Raw genomic sequence first — 22,453 nt, forward strand, 5'->3', positions numbered from 1 at the left:
AGAGAAGGAGCAGTGACACGCGCAAGGGGGAGCGGCCTCCATGGCACCGGAAGTGACATGAGCACATACGGGGGTTTATAGGTAAGCGGTTAGGAATAGTTTGTTAGGAGCCTTTTGGGACAAAAGAATTTTGGCAAATACCCATTGAAAAAGACACCAATAGGTGTCGAAACGTCTGGGAATGCTGTAATACAACTCTTGTGAATAATAAATAAATATTGATGAAAAGACCGGAGAGTGAAGCGTTTTCTTCCTTGGGGTTGAACGTAAATCTACATTTTTCCACGCAGCACCCCGGCAGATGATCCTTGGAACAGTGAGTGCACTTTAACTGTTATTGCTCTCTCTCTATATATATATATATATATATATATATATATATATATTTATAAATGCATATCTGCCAAAAGGGCACCTTCCATTTGCGTATTGAGGAGGAAACATTTCTGCTTGGTTTTAAATATAGAATTTTTACAGCATTTTCTAATAATCATAAATACATTGCTGCTAAAAAAATGTGTTTTTATGGACCCCTGACCCCACCATACAACTACTACCACACTAAAGTTACAATCCGAAATTGCACAAAGAAATACAAAACATTTGCTAAGTAAGTCCTACCTCCTCTGCAAATGAAAGTGATCTGCCGTCTGACTCAGGCACACACTGTACAAACAAAGTGCCAAGTCTGTCTCACACTGTGCATAGTGGTTTAGTGCACACTCAGAAATCCTCTCAAATGCTAATACTTTACTCCTTGTAATAACATTTCCCATGTTCAATTAGCACTCTGCTGTAGTACCCACTGGTGGCTGCCAAAATGTAAAAAAAAAAAAATTTTTTTTTTTTTAGTTCTTGCCTCATGGGGCCCCCCTGGCCCATTGGGCCCCTGACAGGAGTCACCCCTGTCACCCCCTGATGGCGGCCCTGCCTAGGGGAGCAAAAACCATAAATAAGCCACTGAGTATAGGGCATGCTATATAAGTATCACGTGCATTAAAAAATGCTTAGGTTAAACATTTTACCCAAAAACTTGTAATACCCAATTGTGCCTTATATTTATTGTGCAAGGCCATGTGTTATCCATTTCACCTTAATAGGGCAAAAATTATGTACTCTATGTGCACTAGAATGTCCCTTTAAGTAAGCTGAGGTTTGCTTACATAAGTGCAGGAGCGCAATTGCTTCTGTTCTCTGATCACAGCAACCCAGTGAAGAGGGCTTTCAAGAATTATCCCTGGACTGATCAAGATCAATACCCTGCAAATTTGTTTTTATCACAATTAATTTGAAACTTTAACTTTGTATGTATATATTTTACAATTTAGCACATAAAAGGAATTAAGCTTACATTATATTTCAGCAATAATTTTATTAGCACAATTTACAAGGTTTTTCAAGTTAGGAGCTGTTCAATGATGCACCTTTTAAAAAGTGGTTTCCTTTGCTGTGGCCGCTTAGCCCTTAGCTAACCAATCACTGTGTAGAATGCAGGAGGCTCAGTTAAATGTCACTGTTCTTAAGTATGGTGGAGGCACTCCAGCTTTCCTAGAGGAAGTGGAAAAAGGAACATTTTCAGAAGTATTTTACAGTAAAATCAGGCAGAATAGATAATAAAAATGTATTGCAAAGTTGCTGTTTTTTTTTACAGGACGTGTAATTGTTGCGTGTAATATCCCTTTAATCCCTTTAATATCCCTTTAATTGCTGGTATCAAAAACCCAATGGAAGTCTCAGCCCTATGTAAAAATAAATAAATAAAAAAAACATCTGGGGTTAGGCATATAAAATTAACATGTTCATGTACGCTATCTTTTTAGTGTATTATCTGCTTTTCTATTTATGCCTCAGTTCCAATTAGCAGATACAGTACCTTCTTCATTATATTCTAGCTAAAAAAAATACTCTAACCGGTTAGCTGAGACATAGACAAGAAAACCTCTGCAATTTATGTGCGTAACAAATGACTTATTTTGTATTGTTTTCTTGCCTCAGTAATTTCACTAAACATGTGCATTTTAATGTTATTTATTCATTACATCTAAATACGTGTTTATAAATAGAATTGAGTCTGAGAACCATTATTTAATTAACGTGAATAAATTAGAAAGGAAACAGGCCAATTTGTTTCCAGGTCTGACTTACAAAGATTAATCGCCCTCTTTAGAATGTAAAATTACATATTACAATGTGGGTATTAGTTAGACTGAGGCACAAGCTGTATATATACAGTATCTCACAAAAGTGAGTATACCCCTCACATTTTTGTAAATGTTTTATTATATCTTTTCATGGGGCAACACTGAAGAAATGACACTTTTCTACAATGAAAAGTAGTGAGTGTACAGCCTGTATAACAGTGTAAATTTGCTGTCCCCTCAAAATAACTCAACACACAGCCATTAATGCCTAAACTGTTGGCAACAAAAGAGAGTACACCCCTAAGTGGAAATGTCCAAATGGGGCCCAAAGTGTCAATATTTTGTGTGGCCACCATTGTTTTCCAGCACTGCCTTAACCCTCTTGGGCATTGAGTTCACTAGAGCTTCACAGGTTGCCACTGGAGTCCTCTTCCACTCCTCCATGACGACATCACAGAGCTGGTGGATGTTAGAGACCTTGCGCTCCCCCACCTTCCATTTGAGGATGCCCCACATATGCTCAATAGGGTTTAGGTCTGGAGACATGCTTGGCCAGTCTATCACCTTTACCCTCAGCTTCTTTAGCAAGGCAGTGGTCATCTTGGAGATGTGTTTGGGGTCCTTATTATGTTGGAATACTGCCCTGTGGCCCAGTCTCTGAAGGGAGGGGATCATGCTCTGCTTCAATATGTCACAGTACATGTTGGCATTCATGGTTCCCTCAATGAACTGTAGCTCCCCAGTGCCGGCAGCACTCATGCAGGCCCAGACCATGACACTCCCACCATCATGCTTGACTGTAGGCAAGACACACTTGTCTTTGTACTCCTCACCTAGTTGCCGCCACAAACGCTTGACACCATCTGAACCAAATAAGTTTATCTTGGTCTCATTGGACCACAGGACATGGTTCCAGTAATCCATGTCCTTAGTCTGCTTGTCTTCAGCAAACTGTTTGCAGGCTTTCTTATGCATCATCTTTGGAAGAGGCTTCCTTCTGGGACGACAGCCATACAGACCAATTTGATGCAGTGTGCGGCGTATGGTCTGAGAACTGACAGGCTGACCCCCCACCCCTTCAACCTCTGCAGCAATGCTGGCAGCACTCATACATCTATTTCCCAAAGACAACTTCTGGATATGACGCTGAGCACGTGCAGTCAACTTCTTTGGTCAACCATGGAACCTGTCCTGTGAAACCGCTGTATGGTCTTGCCCACCGTGCTGCAGCTCAGTTTCATGGTCTTGGCAATCTTCTTATAGCCTAGGCCATCTTTTTGTAGAGCAAAGATTCTTTTTTTCAGATCATCAAAGAGTTCTTTGCCATGAGGTGCCATGTTGAACTCCCAGTGACCAGTATGAGAGAGTGTGAGAGCGATAACACCAAATTTAACACACCTGCTCCCTATTCACACCTGAGACCTTGTAACACTAACAAGTCACATGACACCGGGGAGGGAAAATGGCTAATTGGGCCCAATTTGGACATTTTCACTTAGGGGTGTTCTCACTTTTGTTGCCAATGGTTTAGACATTAATGGTTATGTGTTGATTAATTTTGAGGAGACAGCAAATTTACACTGTTATACAGGTTGTACACTCACTACTTTACATTGCAGCAAAGTGTCATTTCTTCAGTGTTGTCATATGAAAAGATATAATAAAATATTTACAAAAATGTGAGGGATGTACTCACTTTTGTGGAATACTGTATATATATTATATATATATATATATATATATATATATATATATATATATATATATATATATATATATAAATTCTTACAGAGAACATAGTACACAGTTGGAGTAAACATTAATTCATTAATTTAAAATGAAAAGAAAAAATAAAACTAATGAGTCCTTAGGGACCCTTCAGCTCCCTTTGTCCAGCACCATAGTCATTCACCAAAAATCTTATAAGCTAATCCTAGTAAGAGATCCGTCATGAGTACAACTAGTTATTATCGTAAAATATTTATTGGTACAAAAAATATATATGTGTATAAACATACGCAAGTGCCAAATTAAAAACCATATGATGACAGTCCATCGATCGATCAAGTTCTGAGAGTGAGCCCACTCACATTTGTGCAAGCATCTTATAGCTGCATATGTTTTAAATCATTGTAAATCCTTTCCATGACTGGAAGAAAACACCATAATAATTCAATCCTAGTTTAAATATGCAACAGCAGATACGTAGTAGTCCCACACAAGCCCATTCAGTAAACGGAGCAGCCCTCCTTGTTCTGCCGCTTATATCTGTATATACCTACTTAAGAGGGCTGCCTCATCAACTTTGAGAATTTTTTCCTAAAGTGGATGGAGCTATTTTTACAATGTGTAAGCGTACTTCTGTTCCTTTGGAAGATAGCTCTACCTTTTAAGACCCTTTAGTTCAGAATCCTTCCTTAGGAGGGCTTTTCAGCAAGCATGTTTTTTTTAGGCCAGCAGCTTCTATTGCTGGTGTTGTTGCTGGCTTTTTCCATTTGTTTAGTTAGTCTTTCTTAGCAGTTGTCTAATTATGCTGCTAGTGAAGATTGTTTTTTTAATTTTGGAATTGCTTCAATGTGATTATGCTTTCATCTGTGATGCTTTTATTGAAATCATTTAGACTAAAAGTATGTTTTTGGCAGTACTTTCTAGAAGCTCTGCTGATGTGGTTTCTAAATTTAGGATTTAATCTTTCTCTTTTAAAGGGACATAATACTCATATGCTAAATCACTTGAAACTGATGCAGTATAGCTGTAAAAAGCCGACAGGAAAATGATCACCTGAGCATCTCTATGTAAAAAAGGAAGATATTTTACCTCACAATCTCCTCAGCTCAGCAGAGTAAGTTCTGTGTAAAAAGTTATACTCAGCTGCTCCCAGCTGCAGGTAAAAAAAATAAAAAAATGAAGAAATGAACAGCAGCCAATCAGCATCAGCAGTGCTGAGGTCATGAACTCTTACTGTGATCTCATGAGATTTGACTTAACTCTCATGAGATTTCATAGTAAGCTTCCTTAACCTGATTGGTGAAATAATATGAGAGTTCACGAGGCTCATCCTTTCAGCTGTCCCGGGACAGACATACTAATATGCTGCTTAGAAATCCTTTACAATGGGATGTGGCTACTGAGAAACTTTTGAGGTAAAATATCTTTCTTTTTTACATAGAGATGTTCAGGAGATATTTTCTAGTCAGCTTTTTACAGCTATACTGCATCACTTTCAAGTGTTTAAACATTTGGGTATTATGGCCCTTTAAGGGATTTTGATTCTGTTATCTCTACTTTGACTGGAGGTAAGGAAGCTTTTTCTTCCTCAGAAAAAAAATGGCCAATGGTAAATCCCAAGCTTCTAATCATTTTTGCTCCTTTTGTCAGAACAAGAACAGAAATCCAATACCTCTTCTCAGAAGCAAAGTTACTCTGGCTTTAAATATAATTATAGTTCAAACTGGATCTAGTCTAAGCAGACCTATTTCCTCATCCAAGTGTGCATGAAGGTAAAGTCCCCGATCCAGAGGCTCTGGCAAAAGGCAGATTGTGCCTTTTTTAGGAGGCTTGGTTATTGAATAGTTTTCAAAACAAGGCCTCTCAGAGGAAGGTGTTTTTTTTTCCCGTCCAATATACCCAAATATTCTTTGAAGGCTTTTTTCAGTTAGTTTTGATTTTGGTTTCCATGGGATTTCCTTTGTTGATTTATTCAAATCACTTTTTTCCCCTAAGAAGTAAGGAGCCTTCATACCAGTTTTGGTTCTTAGCTCTGAACTAGTTCCTTCTTTAAAAATGAAAACTATTTGGACTATTCAGTTTTTTTGTTCTGCTTTTGTTCATTTTATGTCCACAATATATTTTAAGTATGCTTACTTACGACCATGTTCCTATTTTAAGGCAGCATTATCAGTTTCTAAGAATTGCTGTTCTAGACAAGCTCTTTCAGTTTGTTGCTCCACTATTTTATCTGGCTATAGCTCCCAGACTATTCTCATGGGTTCTTGGTACCCGTTTGTCTGTGATCAGAATTCAGGGTATTGCAATGATTTGTTACCTGGATGAAACCTTGATTCAAGCTCCATTTTTAAATTTAGCATAATATCTCCCTGTCAGATTGTTGTTGTTTCTTCAACAACATCGCTGGAAATTCAATTTTCCAAAGAAGTTCTCTAGTTCCTCAGACAAGAGTTGGTTTTCTGGGGGTTCAGATAGATTCAATTTCCATTAGTCTCTCTTGGACATATCAGAGAAGGTTGAAGCTGGTGTTAGCTTGTCAAAGCCTTCAGTTTATTTCTTTCCCCTTAGTAGCTCTTTGCATGAAAGTATTAGGTCTCATGATTTTTGCATTGAATACTATTCCATTTGCTCGTTTTCACATGTGGCCTCTTCAACTTTGTATATTTCAGCCATTGGGTAGGGATCATACTCAGCTGTCTCTAGGATGTATCTAGATCTCAGAACAAGTCAGTTCCTGTATTGGTGGCTGACTGTTCAGCTTGTTATGCAGGGTACTTTTTTTGCTTGTCCTATTTGGACTGTGATCACTTCAGATGCAAGTCTTTTAGGTTGGTGGGGCATCTAGGGGTCTCAGAGAGCACAAGGGGTTTGGTTTCCTCGGGAGGTGAGGTTGCCAGTAAATGCACTGTGCAATTTTCAGTATCCTTCAGAGTTGGCCTCTGTTGAAAAGAGTGTCTAATCTCAGTTTTCAGACAGTTAAAATCACAGCAGTGGTTTACAGCAATCATCAGGGGGAAGTTACAGTTCCCTAGCTTTAAAAGAAGTATCTCAAATTCTTTCCTGGGAAGCAGCTAATTGTTGTATGATTTCTGCCATTCATATTCCAGAAGTGAACAACTGGGAAGCAGATTTTCTCAGTCATCATTCATTGTATACAGAGGAGTGGCTTCTTCATATGGATGTTTTAAAACTGATAATGGATCTTAGGGGTTTCCCAGAAATAGATCTGATGACCTCTTGGTTGAACAACAAACTTCCCAGATAATATCCACGTTCCAGGGATCCTTAAACAGAGTTTGTGGATGCCCTGGTAGCTCCTTGGTGATTTCAGCTTGCCTATGTTTTTCCTCCACTGGTTCTCCCCAGAGTGAAATCTTCAGTAATTGTGACTAGTTTGCCTTGGCTTTGCAGGGTTTGGTATGTAGATCTAGTTCAGATGTCCAGTTGCTGTCTCAAGGTCTGTTGTTTTTCCATCAGGATCTCAAATCTCTAAGCTTGATGGCATGGAAAGTGAACAGTCGGTTTTCAGGCAGAGAGGTTTTTCTAATTCTGTTATTGAGACTTTGATACAGGCATGATAGTCTTTAACTAGGGAGATTTATTATAAGGTCTGGAAGGCCTTTATTTATTTGTATATGAATCATGGTTTTTCATAGCATTCCTTTAGGATTCCTAGGTTTTTGCATTATTTGCAGGATGGTTTAGACAAGGGTTCAGATTTCTCTCTCAGCTCTTTCAGTTTTGTTCCACAAGAAGATTGCTAATCTTCCTGAAATTCCTTGGAGTCTAAATTTGGTATTGAGGTTTTGCAGGCTCCTCCTTTTGAGTGTATGTATTAGGTGGATAGTAAGCTTCTATCTTAGAATGTTTTGTATATTTTTTGTATGTCTTGTCTCTGAGTTGTCTGCTCTTTCATGTGATCCTCCTTATCTTGTTTATCATCAGGATAAGGCAGTGTTTAGGTCTAAATTAGATTTTGTTTTACTTTAGGTTGTGTCTTTGGATAATATTAGTCATGAAATTAGTCTTTTCTTTAATGTACTAATCTTAAGAATACTTCAGAGAAGCTTCTTCATAACTTGGATGTTGTAAAAGCTTTGAAGTATTATGCAGACATGTCTAAGGATTTCTGATAAACTTCTACTTTGTTTGTTCCTGGAAAGGGCAGACAACTTCTTCTGTCTCTTTGGCTCCTTGGTTGAGACTTTTTGGTCCAAAAGGCTTTTTTTGAGGTGGGTCAGCCTCCACTTAAACATTCTGTCCATTCTACCAGTTCAGTTGCTTTTCCTTGGGACCAAATATTTGCAAGGTAGTTTCTTAGTTTTCTTTGCATACTTTTACTAAAACTACCCTGTTTATTCTTTGGGTTCTATTTGTGTTGTTGATTTAGTTTCATTGTGAAGAAATATGTTCTTTTTATCCCACCCTTATTTCTCATTACTTGTGGACTCCACAGCTTGCATGTTTGTTCCCAGGAGTAATGGTTCATGGACTCTCACCATCTGTTTGAAAGAAAATATTATTTTTGTTTACCTGATAAATTAATTTATTTCATGGTGGTGAGAGTCCATAAGACCCACCCTTTGTTTTTATGTTGTTTAATTTTGCCTACATCTGATTTCCCCTGCTCCTAATTTTTTGCTCTTCTTTCTTTCCATACATTTTTTGCTTGGCTATACATCAGACTGGCTTACCAGTAAGGTGGGAGGTGTTTTATAGATCTCTTGGGGTTTTAGAATATTTTCCTTCCTACCTACCTACCTACCTACCTACCTAGTGGACTTTAACCACCATGAAATAAATTAATTTATCAGGTAAGCATTATGTTTTTTGTACCAGTAAATATTTGTTTATGATAATCACTAGTTGTATTCTTGTCCAATCCCTTACTAGGATTAGTTTAAAATATTGAAAGTTTATTTTTGACTTTACTGTCCCTTTAAGAAATATGCAAACTTTGCACATGCATTACGTTTTTATTTGCAATCTATAATTAAATAGAAGGAAAACAACCATATTTCCTGCTAATTTCAGTTATAAACTTACTTTACTACTTTATTTATTACTTAACTATTATTTATGCAAAAATATTTCAACTTGTTTAATTGCTACTCTTAGAATAACATGATACAACAATTTAATAAAGTGTCCCCTTAAAGGGATACTAAATCCAATTTATTTTTTCATGATTTGGATACAGTATGCAATTTTAAGCAACTTTGGATTTAGTATCCCTTTAAAGTTAATTTATATTCATAAGGAAACATTTTCATTGCTCTTTAATGTCATAAAGGATATTCTAGACACAGTTACAGGTTCATAAAACTATTTCCATGTAAAAGTTACGAGTATCATTGTTTAAGTATTCTCCCACTTTATTTAGTCACATTTCTTTTTTCAGGTATGATACAGGCACTTGGGGGGTTCTTTACATACTTTGTAATCCTGGCAGAGAATGGTTTTCTGCCATCAAGATTGCTTGGGATACGTTTGGACTGGGATGATCGGTCAACAAATGATGTAGAAGACAGTTATGGACAGGAGTGGGTAAGACATCTCCAATAAAACTTTCTATTCACAAGATATCATAAGCAGCTTCCTCAGTAGCTTCCTATAACTTCCTATATTTTACAGTATTTTTAGGTCTCCTCTAGAAACAAATACCAGAAACTTGTATAGATAATAAATATTTTTCCTTTTTTTTGCGAGAATGTAATGTGTTTGTCTATTTGAGTTCATGGATGCTCCAAGTCTTGAAATGCAGAAGACAATTTTTCCCATACTTAAAGTTGGGAAACTATGAAGGCCCAGTATTGACAGCCTTATATTGTAGTATTTTGGCTGTGTTTACAGCTTACCCACTTTATCTTTGCTTTGGTGTACCCTGGTGAAGACATAAAATGATCAAGGTTCCATATTTTACTAAATTCTTTAAACCCAGTTAATATAAACTGGAGTCACTTGAGGCAAAACTGGCCGTTATTTTGACATTTTGTCGTCATTAAGGCTGGTGAGGTAGCTCAGTTGGTAAATGCCCTGATTACAAAAAAGCCTGTTTAAAAGATCCAAGGTCACAGGTTCAAATCCCAGCAGGGCCGACTCAGCCCTTCATCCTTCCGAGGTTGATAAAATGAGTACCATTAAATTGGATAATAATAGCAACTATTACTATTCAGCTGCCGATTTGGTTAATTGCGAGTGCTTAAAAAGCGTTTTGAGTCCCACTGGGAGAAAGGCACTATATAAATACTAGTTGTTATTATTATGTACTGCGGCATTGCTTCCAGAAGCCATAATTTCTTGATAGCAGACAGAAGAGTAGCAAATCTTGCCAAAAAGTGTTCTAAACTCATATTAACTCTCGTGTTATATGCCTTGCCCTGCCTCACATTTACTGTAATATTGACATTTCGGAGTCACACGGGCTTGTGTGTTTGGAAAATGACAGAATGATCATTTTACTTTATTGCACCAATCTTAACTTCAAAGTTATTATTCATTTTCAACAAATTTGATGCAATAAGGTTTGACAGTTGTTTGTTTTGTTTTTTTAAATAACTTTGGTTAAGGAGAAAGCAGTGGGACGATTTGCTTACAGAGAAGCAAATGAGTTGAAAGCTTTGTAAATTAATCTGTATATCTGGTCACAGCTTTGGAATCCAAGGCCTCTGATTCTAATCTATTAGAAGAGTAGTTTAAATATATTGTATGAACCTAAGGTGATAGGTGGCTTCATAATGTTAGTTATTCCAGTTTAGTAGAAGTGCAACTGTTTGAGTTAAAGGGACAGTATACTCCGAAATTTGTATTGCTTAAAAAGATAGGTAATCCCTTTATTACCCATTCCCCAGTTTTGCATAACCAACACTGTTATATTAATAACCTTTTTACCTCTGTGATTACTATGTATATAAGCCTCTGCAGACAGCTCCCTTATCTCAGGGCTATTTATGTATTATCTAATGACTTGCATTTTAGCCAATTAGTGCTGTGTTGTGCACAACTTCACGGGCATGAGCACAATGTTTTCTATATGGCCCACATGAACTAGCAGTCTCCTGTAGTGAAAACCTATACAAATGCATGTGCAAAGAGGCTGTCTGTAGTGGCTTAGAAACAGACATATATTTAGAGGTTTAAATATTATAAAGTATATTAATATAACAATGTTAGTTATAGTGCAACTCTCGGCAGGACCCTCTACCCATTTGATCCCTATAATTGTTTTTTAAATACCATCTATGTTCATAGCGCTGTGGAACCTGTTAGCGCTCTACAAATACCTGATAATAATAATAATACAATTAGTTGTGCTGGGAATGGGTAGTAAAGGCATTACCTTTCTTTATAACCACTACGTCCTAACAGCACTGGGCTTTAATGCGGTTAGGACGGCATGGAACATCCTATCTTATACGGCATTGTGCAACCACCCCCTTTAGCAAAAGCAGGAATCGCATCAACGATCGCGTGATTTAATTTTTCAATGTTCAATTCAATGTTAAGCATTTGCTCCCCGGCACAAAGGGGTTAAACAATAATTATTTTGGTGTAGACTGTCCCTTTAATAAAACTATCTGAAATATCACAGGAAAAGTTGGCTGTGCAAAGGAATTTTATCAGCAATTTTCACAGACCTTCACTAAAGAAAACAATATATTCGGCCAAGGCCTTCAAAGCTAATTAATTAAATATTGATGATAACTGTTTGAATGCAGTGTTTTTAGTCAATTAGTGATACCAACTTATGTGCAATTAACAATTTCATATCATTTTATATGACATATTTTAAAATGCCAATACACTTCATTGCTCTTGTAAATGAGCATTGTGATGAACACATTTACAATGTATACAAATTTAACAGTTTAAACATTGTGTTTTGAGCAATATTGTATCTATGTATTAAAACAACCATGTCTAATTATCATGTGAAATGAGCAAGTGTATTAACACTGAACAAAAAGATATAGCACTCAAAGCAGGCACAAATGACATTTCTTAAGGTCATGTCTGCGACAATATGCTCAAAAAACTGATAGACTGGAATACTCTTGTGAAATTGTACTTGTAAAGTTAAAGCTACTGGAAAATCATGCAGAATAAAAAGAGTTTTCTAACGGCCTCTGATGAACTGGGATAAACACACACAAAAAGACACACATTTCATTCTCTGCCTCACAATCATTCTTCTACTCTTAAATGGGAGAACTGTACCTGTGCCACCATGATATCTGTTGAAGTACATATGGCATGACAGTTCATTCTCCTTAAATTGTAGTCAGTTTATCACGTGATAAAATTGCTTCCAGGCTCATCCTTTTTATAAGCTAACCACCTGTCTCACCACTTGTAGCACCATGGCTTGACGTGTATGCTTTGTTGTGTGGCTGAAGGTCTCCTGTTTGAGATGGAGATATACTATAGAATGCCTATAGCCTTTACTTGGTAGTTAGCAGGTCCTACTGAAGAAGAAATATTGGCTGTAGCATCACAGATGTTGGGAGCTTTAGGGAAATCTCACATTTCATGAAATATTATGATGTGTTGCAAAGTCTCTCTTTCATATAAAACATTTAATGTACTGCTCCTTACAGCTTTCAATAACAAGGGGTAGATTTATTAAATGTCAGGCGCACATGATCTGCTACAGCGGATCATGTCAGCCCAACATCGCTAAATGCCGACAGCATACGCTGTTGGCTTTTAACATTGCAAAAGTATTTCTTGTGAAATGCTTGTGTAATGCCGCCCCCTACACATTCATGGCCAATTGGCCACTAGCAGGGGGTGTCAATCTTCCTGATCATACCCAATCGGGATGATTGCTGTCCACAACCTAAAAGGTGGTGGATGAGTTAAGAAGCAGCAGTCTTACGACCGCTGCTTCTTAACTTATGTTTCCGGCGAGCCAGAAGGCTCACGCAGAAAGTGCAGCATATGCTGCTTGTTAAATATACCCCTAAGTTTCCATTAGGGAATTTCATGAGGAACCTAACACTTTTCACAGAGCCCAACTGTAGCAGCTTCACAGCACAAGAATGCTTTAGAGAATTTAGGCAACTGACCTGGGAGCGTATTTACAGTTATGCTTCATATTAATCTGTATCGCTAAATGATGGCTTCAAGTTCATAGTCTATCAAGCCTTGCTCCACTTCATTATATGGTCATAATAAATCATTTGTTCTCTACTTAAAGTAAAATGTAAAGTAATATTTAATAGTAACAATGTAAATCACCAATCAAGATTAGCATTGCAAAAGATATGTTAAATTAACATTTAAAAACACTTAAACTGACATTTTGTTTTGAAAATTAAGACTGATTTGCAGATCAATTGCAAACACCTTAAAGATACACCTGATCATGATTATCTCCTTTGCTATGACATTAAGGTCTTCGTTCAGATAAAATGATCGATCCTCCAGTACTGCAAGATCTCTCACAAGATATAGGAAATGCAAATTTTGCCAGCATTTCCTGCATTTTTGGACGTGAAGAAAAGAAAGTCCCAGTGCAATATAGCACTGCATGACATGAGAGTTTTATTACATTTACACTTTGTATTTTATATTATATATATACTTTAGACTTAGGATAGCATCCATTAGGTTGTAATACATTTAAGCTTTCCAATTCCTATTTTGTATTTTAATTCATTTAGATTCTGTATAAAACAGTGCATTTAGGATTGTGATTTTACAAATTCTGATTATGCTTTGCAAGTTTCTGTGTAACTCTAACAAATTAGGATCATACTTTGTATATTTCTGTGTATCTTTTACAAATTACATTGCACTTTGTATTTGTTCTAAGTAAAATAAAACTGACTATTTCAGAAAGAGGGAGGGACAGGGGAATTCCCTGGCCTAAACAGGGGAGTTCCCAGGGTGTGTCTGAATCTCTCTCATAATTCTCATGATATTCTCAAAGCATTTTACAGCAGTAGGTCGCACTGATTTTTCTCACCAGCTGTTTGCATTTACTTATTTAACTGACAGAAAAGTAGTATATACTAAACTACAGCCAACTGCAAGTTAAATTGTAGCAAAAACATTTCAGTTTAATTAGTATTTGCAGAAAAAATGGAGACAATGGGGCCGATTTATCAAGGGCAGAATGGGCCCTGATGCCCCTGTTTCTGCGCAGGCCTTCAGGCTTGCCAGAAACAGCAGTTAAGAATCAGCGCTCTTAAGACCGCTGCTCCTTAACTCTTCCATATGCTCTGAGGCTGCGGACATCAATCCGCCCGATCGCATATGATCGGGTTGATTGACACCCCCTGCTAGCGGCCGATTGGTCGCGAATCTGCAGGGGACGGCATTGCACAAGCAGTTCAACAGAACTGCTTGTGCAATGTTAAATGCAGACAGCATATGCTAAGCGGATCATGTTGGGCAGATAGTTGATAAATTAGCAACCAGTTATCAGTGTCAGGTGCTCCCCTGTTAACTTCACTCTCCCTTGTGAGATTATGTATCCCAGAGAGCTTCATTACTTACTATGGAAGGCATCTCTTATCTCTCTGGGACTTACAAGTTTTGCCATTTTTCTTTAAAAGTCTGTGAGTTCAGCCCATGTGAAGTCTGCACTATAATTTCTCCCCAAGCTGGATAATCTTTTATTATTGACCTTTTAGAGACAAACACCTAGATTACGAGTTGTGCATTAGGGTATAAAAGCAGCGTTAAGAGGTCCTAATGCTGCTTTTTAACGCCCACTGGTATTACGAGTCTTGAAGGTTTAGGGGCACCGCACACTTCTTTGGCCTTACCGCAAAACGACTTACGTAAACTTCATAAAACTTCGTAAAACTCATAACTAAAGTGCTAAAAAGTACACTAAACACCCATAAACTACCTATTAATCCTAAATGGAGGCCCTCCCGCATCGCAAACATTATAACAATTTTTTAACCCCTAATCTGCCGCTCCGCACACCGCCACCACCTACTTATGAGCGGCAGATTAGGGGTTAATAATATAATGCAGGTGTCGGCGATATTGGGGGCGGCATATTAGGGGTTAATAAGTGTAAGATTAGGGGTGTTTAGACTCTGGGTTCATGTTAGGGTGTTAGGTGTAGACATACCTTTTATTTCCCCATAGGAATCAATTCCTGCGTTAAGGAGTTTTACGCTGCTTTTTTGCAGGTGTTAGACTTATTTTCAGCTGGCTCTCCCCATTGATTCCTATGGGGAAATCGTGCACGAGCACGTACAACCAGCTCACCGCTGACTTAAGCAGCGCTGGTATTGGAGTGCGGTAATGAGCAACATTTTGCTCAACGCTCACTTCTTGTCTTTTAACGACGGGATTCTGAAAACTCGTAATACCAATGCTGCAGGTAAGTGAGCAGTGAGGGAAAACTGCTCGTTAGCACCGCACAGCCTCTAACGCAAAACTCATAATCTAGGTGAAAGTTCGGAAATCTGAAGTGCATACTGAAATCATTGAAAAAACATTACAATTTGAGGGGTTACAGGAAAAATATGAGAACACATTTTTATTTTTAAATATGCATAGTTAAACATATACTTGTTTTTATTTTGTTTATTTATAATGTTTAACTATGTTAAATGTTTAACATAGTTAAACATTTTATGGAGAATTAAATAGTGTTTAATGTCTGTTTAATATCAAACATCCTCTGTAGATTGATTGTTATTTTCTATTAATGATCACTACTTGCAAGAATAACTTTCTGGCTTGCTCTTTCTTTTCAGACCTATGAACAGCGTAAAGTGGTGGAGTTCACCTGTCACACTGCTTTCTTCGCCAGCATTGTGGTTGTACAGTGGGCTGATCTTATCATCTGTAAAACTAGACGCAACTCTGTGTTCCAGCAAGGCATGAAGTAAGGAGATGGGAGAACAGGTCTATGCAAATGGTGCTTTTTTTGCATTGAAGTTGTTGCTCATATTTAGGAAGGTGGTGCATAAACATTTGAGGTTTCTGCTCTTATGCACGCTGCAATTAAGTGCTTTCCTGCTTTGAGATGACTATTTTTTAACAAACCATAGTTGCCAACAGTCCAATTTTTCCCAGGATAGTCCAATTTTTTGCCTTCCGGATCCCCTGCCTTTAAAGTTTGTCCCTTGTTCTATTTAGTCAGAAGTTAGTTAATATTGTGTGCAGTGCAGTACTCCTACAACAGAGGGCGCTGTGGCTTATGATTTAACATCATTTTCTCTAGTCTCTTGGTTACCGTATGTAAGTTTTTTCTCTAGTCTTTATCTGTGCTGACTGAGGGGGTGATTTATCAAACTCTTCGTTAGGCTTTCGCCTGCCTATGTCTGCAGGTTCTCACAAGAGGCGAGCTGCGGCGGGCAGGAGCGCGTATGTGCGCCCCTGTCCGCCTCAGCTTGATAAATTGCCCCCTGCATGCTCATCTGTTATACTTAAGTTTAGCAGTGTGTAGTCAGGTAAGAGGGAGCCATGAGATGTGTAATACTAGAGCGGCTAGACTAGAATGTAATGTGTAGCCAGGTATGGGGGAGCCATGAGATGTGTAATAGCAGGTGGGTATACTAGAATGTAATGTGTAGTCAGGTAAGAGGGAGCCATGAGATGTGTAATACCAGGGTGGGTATACTAGAATGTAATGTGTAGTCAGGTAAGGGGGAGCCATGAGATGTGTAATACCAGGTGGGTATACTAGAATGCAATGTGTAGTCAGGTAAGGGGGAGTCATGAGATGTGTAATACCAGGTGGGTACACTAGAATGTAATGTGTAGTCTGGTAAGAGAAAGTCATGAGATGTGTAATACCAGGGTGGGTAGACTAGAATGTAATGTGTAGTCAGGTAAGAGAAAGTCATGAGATGTATAATACCAGGGTGGGTAGACTAGAATGTAATGTGTAGTCAGGTAAGAGAAAGTCATGAGATGTATAATACCAGGGTGGGTAGACTAGAATGCAATGTGTAGTCAGGTAAGAGGGAGCCATGAGATGTGTAATACCAGGGTGGGTATACTAGAATGCAATGTGTAGTCAGGTATGTGGGAGCCATGAGATGTGTAATACCAGGTGGGTATACTAGAATGCAATGTGTAGTCAGGTATGGGGGAGCCATGAGATGTGTAATACCAGGGTGGGTATACTAGAATGCAATGTGTAGTCAGGTAAGGAGGAGTCATGAGATGTGTAATACCAGGGTGGGTATACTAGAATGTAATGTGTAGTCAGGTAAGCGGGAACCATGAGATGTTTAATACCAGGGTGGGTATACTAGAATGCAATGTGTAGTCAGGTATGGGGGAGCCATGAGATGTGTAATACCAGGTGGGTATACTAGAATGTAATGTGTAGTCAGGTAAGGAGGAGTCATGAGATGTGTAATACCAGGGTGGGTATACTAGAATGTAATGTGTAGCCAGGTATGGGGGAGCCATGAGATGTGTAATACCAGGTGGGTAGACTAGAATGCAATGTGTGAGGAAGCAAGGCATCTGAATAATATGGTACAATTTGGAACATGAGTAATTTTCTTTGATTAGCAGATGCTTAATACATCAGACTCTTCATGTGTTCAGACTAGCATTCACAGAACATAAAAATAATACAGATTTACTGGGGCATTTCTATGCTATTAACCCACTGCCCACAATCACTGCTGCAGCAAAGATCAAAAATACAATTTACCTTATAAAATGCCACTTGCTTGTGAATCTTTCAATAGTGTTTTAGCACAAGTGAAACATAACAAACAAATCCTCAGTATATCTGCATATATTGTTTTCCATTCCAGTAGCCCCAACACAGCAATTAGCAAATTAAACCTACTGTGGTAATATCTGTCTAATTTCAGGATGTGCAACATCTATATAAACTAGGGTTCTTTGTGGTGTCCTGCTATACAGATGATGAATGGTTAATAATGTAACCCTTGCTTGCTTGGATTGGTTCTGTAAACGTATTCTTCCTATACTATTAATGTGGTTGAGCGATGAATGTAGGAGGAGATGAGGACCTTGATGGTTTCACCTGCATTAAAGTGCTGTAAAAGTGCATAAAGAAAATGCTGTAATATGCTAGCAAATTAATTATCACACTGTTGCTCGCATATAACTATGTGTTTAAACCATGCAAATGCATTAAACACATAGTTAAATACATCTCCATTGCAGCAGTGCACTACTAGGAGCTACCTGAACACATCTGGTGAGCCAATGACAAAAGACAAATGTGTTTACCCACCATTCAACACCTAGCTCCCAGTAGTGCATTGCTGCTACTGATGATATGTACATATTCTTTTCAATAAAGGTAAACACGAGAACAATTTGATAATAAAAGTGAATTTATATGTGCTCTCTGCATTATGAAATTATCTTTTTTCCTATCCCTTTAAGCAATCAGTATGGCTAAATTATACTACTAGTATTTTACGTGTTTGTTTTGAGGTGGATTGGAGTGGGCGGCTATGCAATCCAGAAATGGGCGGAACTATTCTCCAAAGTGACCCAGAATTTGTTTTTAAATGTTGGCAACTTTGTTGGTGCTGCTCACCTTCCTTTTAAATGTATGTTGTTGCTAAGAGTAAAGGGAAGGGGTGCTTGTTTAGAGCACAGAAGTTGGTGCATTTCTGTCTTGAGGCTTTTGTGCTTGTGTAGGTGGTCATGATGAGGTAGCCCTCTATTCTTTGTCAGGCTGTAGGGTGGTAGTGCAGTTATAAATAAAGGTTACTTCTTTTAATCAGGAACATTGTGTTCTGCCTGTAGGTTATCTTTTTGCTCAGGTTCAAAGGAAGTGCTGCTCTTTTACTTTGATATTACTATTGTTGCTCAGGCTGTAGGGAGGGAGGTGAGGGCATCTTGATATTCTGCTTTGGGTGTTTGGAGGTGGCACTTGTCTACCTTGATAGCATTTTTGCTCAGGCCATAGATAAGTAGTACTTTCAGGGTTGTCAGCATTATTAAAAAACAAACAAACTTGATAGTCAGCAAGTAATCAGGGAGATTAGTAGGTGTAAATGTGATCAGATCTCAGATCAGCTCCCATGGCTCCGCACCCCCTGCCAGTTAAATCCAGTTAAATCCATGGCCCTGAAGGCCTTGCCAGCTATTTGCCACTTCAGACTTCAGAAATGACCCAACTGTTAAAATGTCCATCCTTTATACAACCTCAGTTCTGAAAAAGTTGGGACAGAATGGAAAATGAAAAACAAACAGAAAGAGTCATTTGAAAATTCAATACACCCTGTACTATATTGACACATTATTAACACATTATTTGATGTTTTACTTTGTGACTTTAATGTATTGTTTAAAATATACACTCATTTAAAATCTGATGACTGCAACACACTCCAAAAAAGTTGGGACGGGGCCAATTTAGGACTAATAGCGATGTGACAAGTTGAAATAAGAAGGTGAGGAAATCGTGTAATCATAGTATGTAAAGAGCCTCCAAAAAATGGCTAGTCCTTTAAGAGCAAGGATGGGTCGAGACTCCCCAATCTGCCAACAGATGTATCAGCGAACAATCTCTGACTACAGACTACAGACTAAGAACTTGGACTGCAGGGTGGATTTGCAGTTCTATCCTGAGCTTATTATTTTTCTTAGGTTCCAACAATATGCAGCTTTTATGTCTTTTGATTTTTGTGCAAGCTGTTGGGAGGCGGTATTCTAATAGCTTACTGTCATTATCCTTGCTCAAGCCAGGATAGCAATTAGCTATCTTGTTTTTACCATTTCTGCTCATGCTGTAGAGAGGTGGTGCACTTCTACCTTCCTCTTATTATTTTTGCGGAGGATGTATGAAGGATCTGCTCTTCTACAATGATGTTTCTTCTCTTGCTCAAGGTGTAGGCAGGTGTTGCTCTTATAACATGATGTTCCTCTTCTTGCTCATGATGTAGGGAGTTTGTGCTCTTATTACATGATGTTCCTCCTCTTGCTCATGATATAGGGAGTTGGTGCTCTTATGATTTTCCTCCTCTTGCTCATTATGTAGGGAGTTGGTGCTCTTATAACATGATGTTTCCCCTCTTGCTCATGATGTAGGGAGTTGTTGCTCTTATAACATGATGTTCATCCTCTTGCTCATTATGTAGGGAGTTGGTGCTCTTATAACATGATGTTCCTCCTCTTGCTCATGATGTAGGGAGTTGTTGCTCTTATTAAATGATGTTCCTGCTCTTGCTCATGATGTAGGGAGTTGATGTTCTTATAGCATGGTGTTCCTCCTCTTGCTCATGATGTAGGGATTTGTTGCTCTTATAACATGATGTTCCTCCTCTTGCTCATGATGTAGGGAGTTGGTGCTCTTATAACATGATGTTCCTCCTCTTGCTCATGATGTAGAGAGTAGGTGCTCTTATAAAATGATGTTCCTCCTCTTGCTCATGATGTAGGGAGTTGGTGCTCTTATTAAATGATGTTCCTGCTCTTGCTCATGATGTAGGGAGTTGATGTTCTTATAACATGGTGTTCCTCCTCTTGCTCATGATGTAGAGAGTTGGTGCTCTTATTAAATGATGTTCCTCCTCTTGCTCATGATGTAGGGAGTTGGTGCTCTTATAACATGATGTTCTTTCTCTTGCTCATGATGTAAGGAGTTGATGTTTTTATAACATGGTGTTTCTTCTCTTTCTCATGATGTAGGGAGTTGGTGCTCTTATAACATTATGTTCCTCCTCTTGCTCATGATGTAGAGAGTTGGTGCTCTTATTAAATGTTGTTCCTCCTCTTGCTCATGATGTAGGGAGTTGGTGCTCTTATAACATGATGTTCCTTCTCTTGCTCATGATGTAAGGAGTTGATGTTTTTATAACATGGTGTTTTTTCTCTTTTTCATGATGTAGGGATTTGTTGCTCTTATAACATGATGTTCCTCCTCTTGCTTCTAATGTAGGTCGTTAGTGCTCTTATAACATGATGTTCCTCCTCTTGCTCTTGATGTAGGGAGTTGGTGCTCTTGTAACATAATGTTACCTCTCTTGCTCATGATGTAGGGAGTTGTTGCTCTTATTAAATGATGTTCCTGCTCTTGCTCATGATGTAGGGAGTTGATGTTCTTATAACATGGTGTTCCTCCTCTTGCTCATGATGTAGGGAGTTGTTGCTCTTATAACATGATGTTCCTTCTCTTGCTCATGATGTAAGGAGTTGATGTTTTTATAACATGGTGTTTTTTCTCTTTTTCATGATGTAGGGATTTGTTGCTCTTATAACATGATGTTCCTCCTCTTGCTCATGATGTAGGGAGTTGGTGCTCTTATAACATGATGTTCCTCCTCTTGCTCATGATGTAGAGAGTAGGTGCTCTTATAAAATGATGTTCCTCCTCTTGCTCATGATGTAGGGAGTTGGTGCTCTTATTAAATGATGTTCCTGCTCTTGCTCATGATGTAGGGAGTTGATGTTCTTATAACATGGTGTTCCTCCTCTTGCTCATGATGTAGAGAGTTGGTGCTCTTATTAAATGATGTTCCTCCTCTTGCTCATGATGTAGGGAGTTGGTGCTCTTATAACATGATGTTCCTTCTCTTGCTCATGATGTAGAGAGTTGGTGCTCTTATTAAATGATGTTCCTCCTCTTGCTCATGATGTAGGGAGTTGGTGCTCTTATAACATGATGTTCCTCCTCTTGCTCATGATGTAGAGAGTTGGTGCTCTTATTAAATGTTGTTCCTCCTCTTGCTCATGATGTAGGGAGTTGGTGCTCTTATAACATGATGTTCCTTCTCTTGCTCATGATGTAAGGAGTTGATGTTTTTATAACATGGTGTTTTTTCTCTTTTTCATGATGTAGGGAGTTGGTGCTCTTATAACATGATGTTCCTCCTCTTGCTCATGATGTAGAGAGTTGGTGCTCTTATTAAATGATGTTCCTTCTCTTGCTCATTATGTAGGGAGTTGATGTTCTTATAGCATGGTGTTTCTTCTCTTGCTCATGATGTAGGGCGTTGGTGCTCTTATAAGAAGATGTGCCCCCTCTTGCTCATGATGTAGGGCGTTGGTACTCTTATAAGATGATGTTCCTCCTCTTGCTCATGATGTAGGGAGTTGGTGCTCTTATTAAATGATGTTCCTGCTCTTGCTCATGATGTAGGGAGTTGATGTTCTTATAACATGGTGTTCCTCCTCTTGCTCATGATGTAGAGAGTTGGTGCTCTTATTAAATGATGTTCCTCCTCTTGCTCATGATGTAGGGAGTTGGTGCTCTTATAACATGATGTTCCTTCTCTTGCTCATGATGTAAGGAGTTGATGTTTTTATAACATGGTGTTCCTCCTCTTGCTCATGATGTAGAGAGTTGGTGCTCTTATTAAATGATGTTCCTCCTCTTGCTCATGATGTAGGGAGTTGGTGCTCTTATAACATGATGTTCCTTCTCTTGCTCATGATGTAAGGAGTTGATGTTTTTATAACATGGTGTTTCTTCTCTTTCTCATGATGTAGGGAGTTGGTGCTCTTATAACATGATGTTCCTCCTCTTGCTCATGATGTAGAGAGTTGGTGCTCTTATTAAATGATGTTCCTCCTCTTGCTCATGATGTAGGGAGTTGGTGCTCTTATAACATGATGTTCCTCCTCTTGCTCATGATGTAGAGAGTTGGTGCTCTTATTAAATG

At 38.4% G+C, this 22,453-nt stretch overlaps 1 protein-coding gene across 1 annotated transcript in view; it reads left to right on the forward strand.

The window, feature by feature from the left end:
- LOC128652101 (sodium/potassium-transporting ATPase subunit alpha-2) overlaps window positions 1-22,453 on the forward strand; it is a 140,187-nt gene that overhangs the window by 110,837 nt on the left and 6,897 nt on the right. The window contains exons 19-20 of the mRNA XM_053705047.1: window positions 9,271-9,416; window positions 15,596-15,726. Of these exons, the coding sequence (XP_053561022.1) occupies window positions 9,271-9,416; window positions 15,596-15,726 (277 nt within the window). The remainder of the gene's footprint in view (window positions 1-9,270; window positions 9,417-15,595; window positions 15,727-22,453) is intronic.

Source organism: Bombina bombina, chromosome 1 (genome assembly GCF_027579735.1).
Source record: "Bombina bombina isolate aBomBom1 chromosome 1, aBomBom1.pri, whole genome shotgun sequence".
Classification (NCBI taxonomy): Eukaryota; Metazoa; Chordata; class Amphibia; order Anura; family Bombinatoridae; genus Bombina; species Bombina bombina.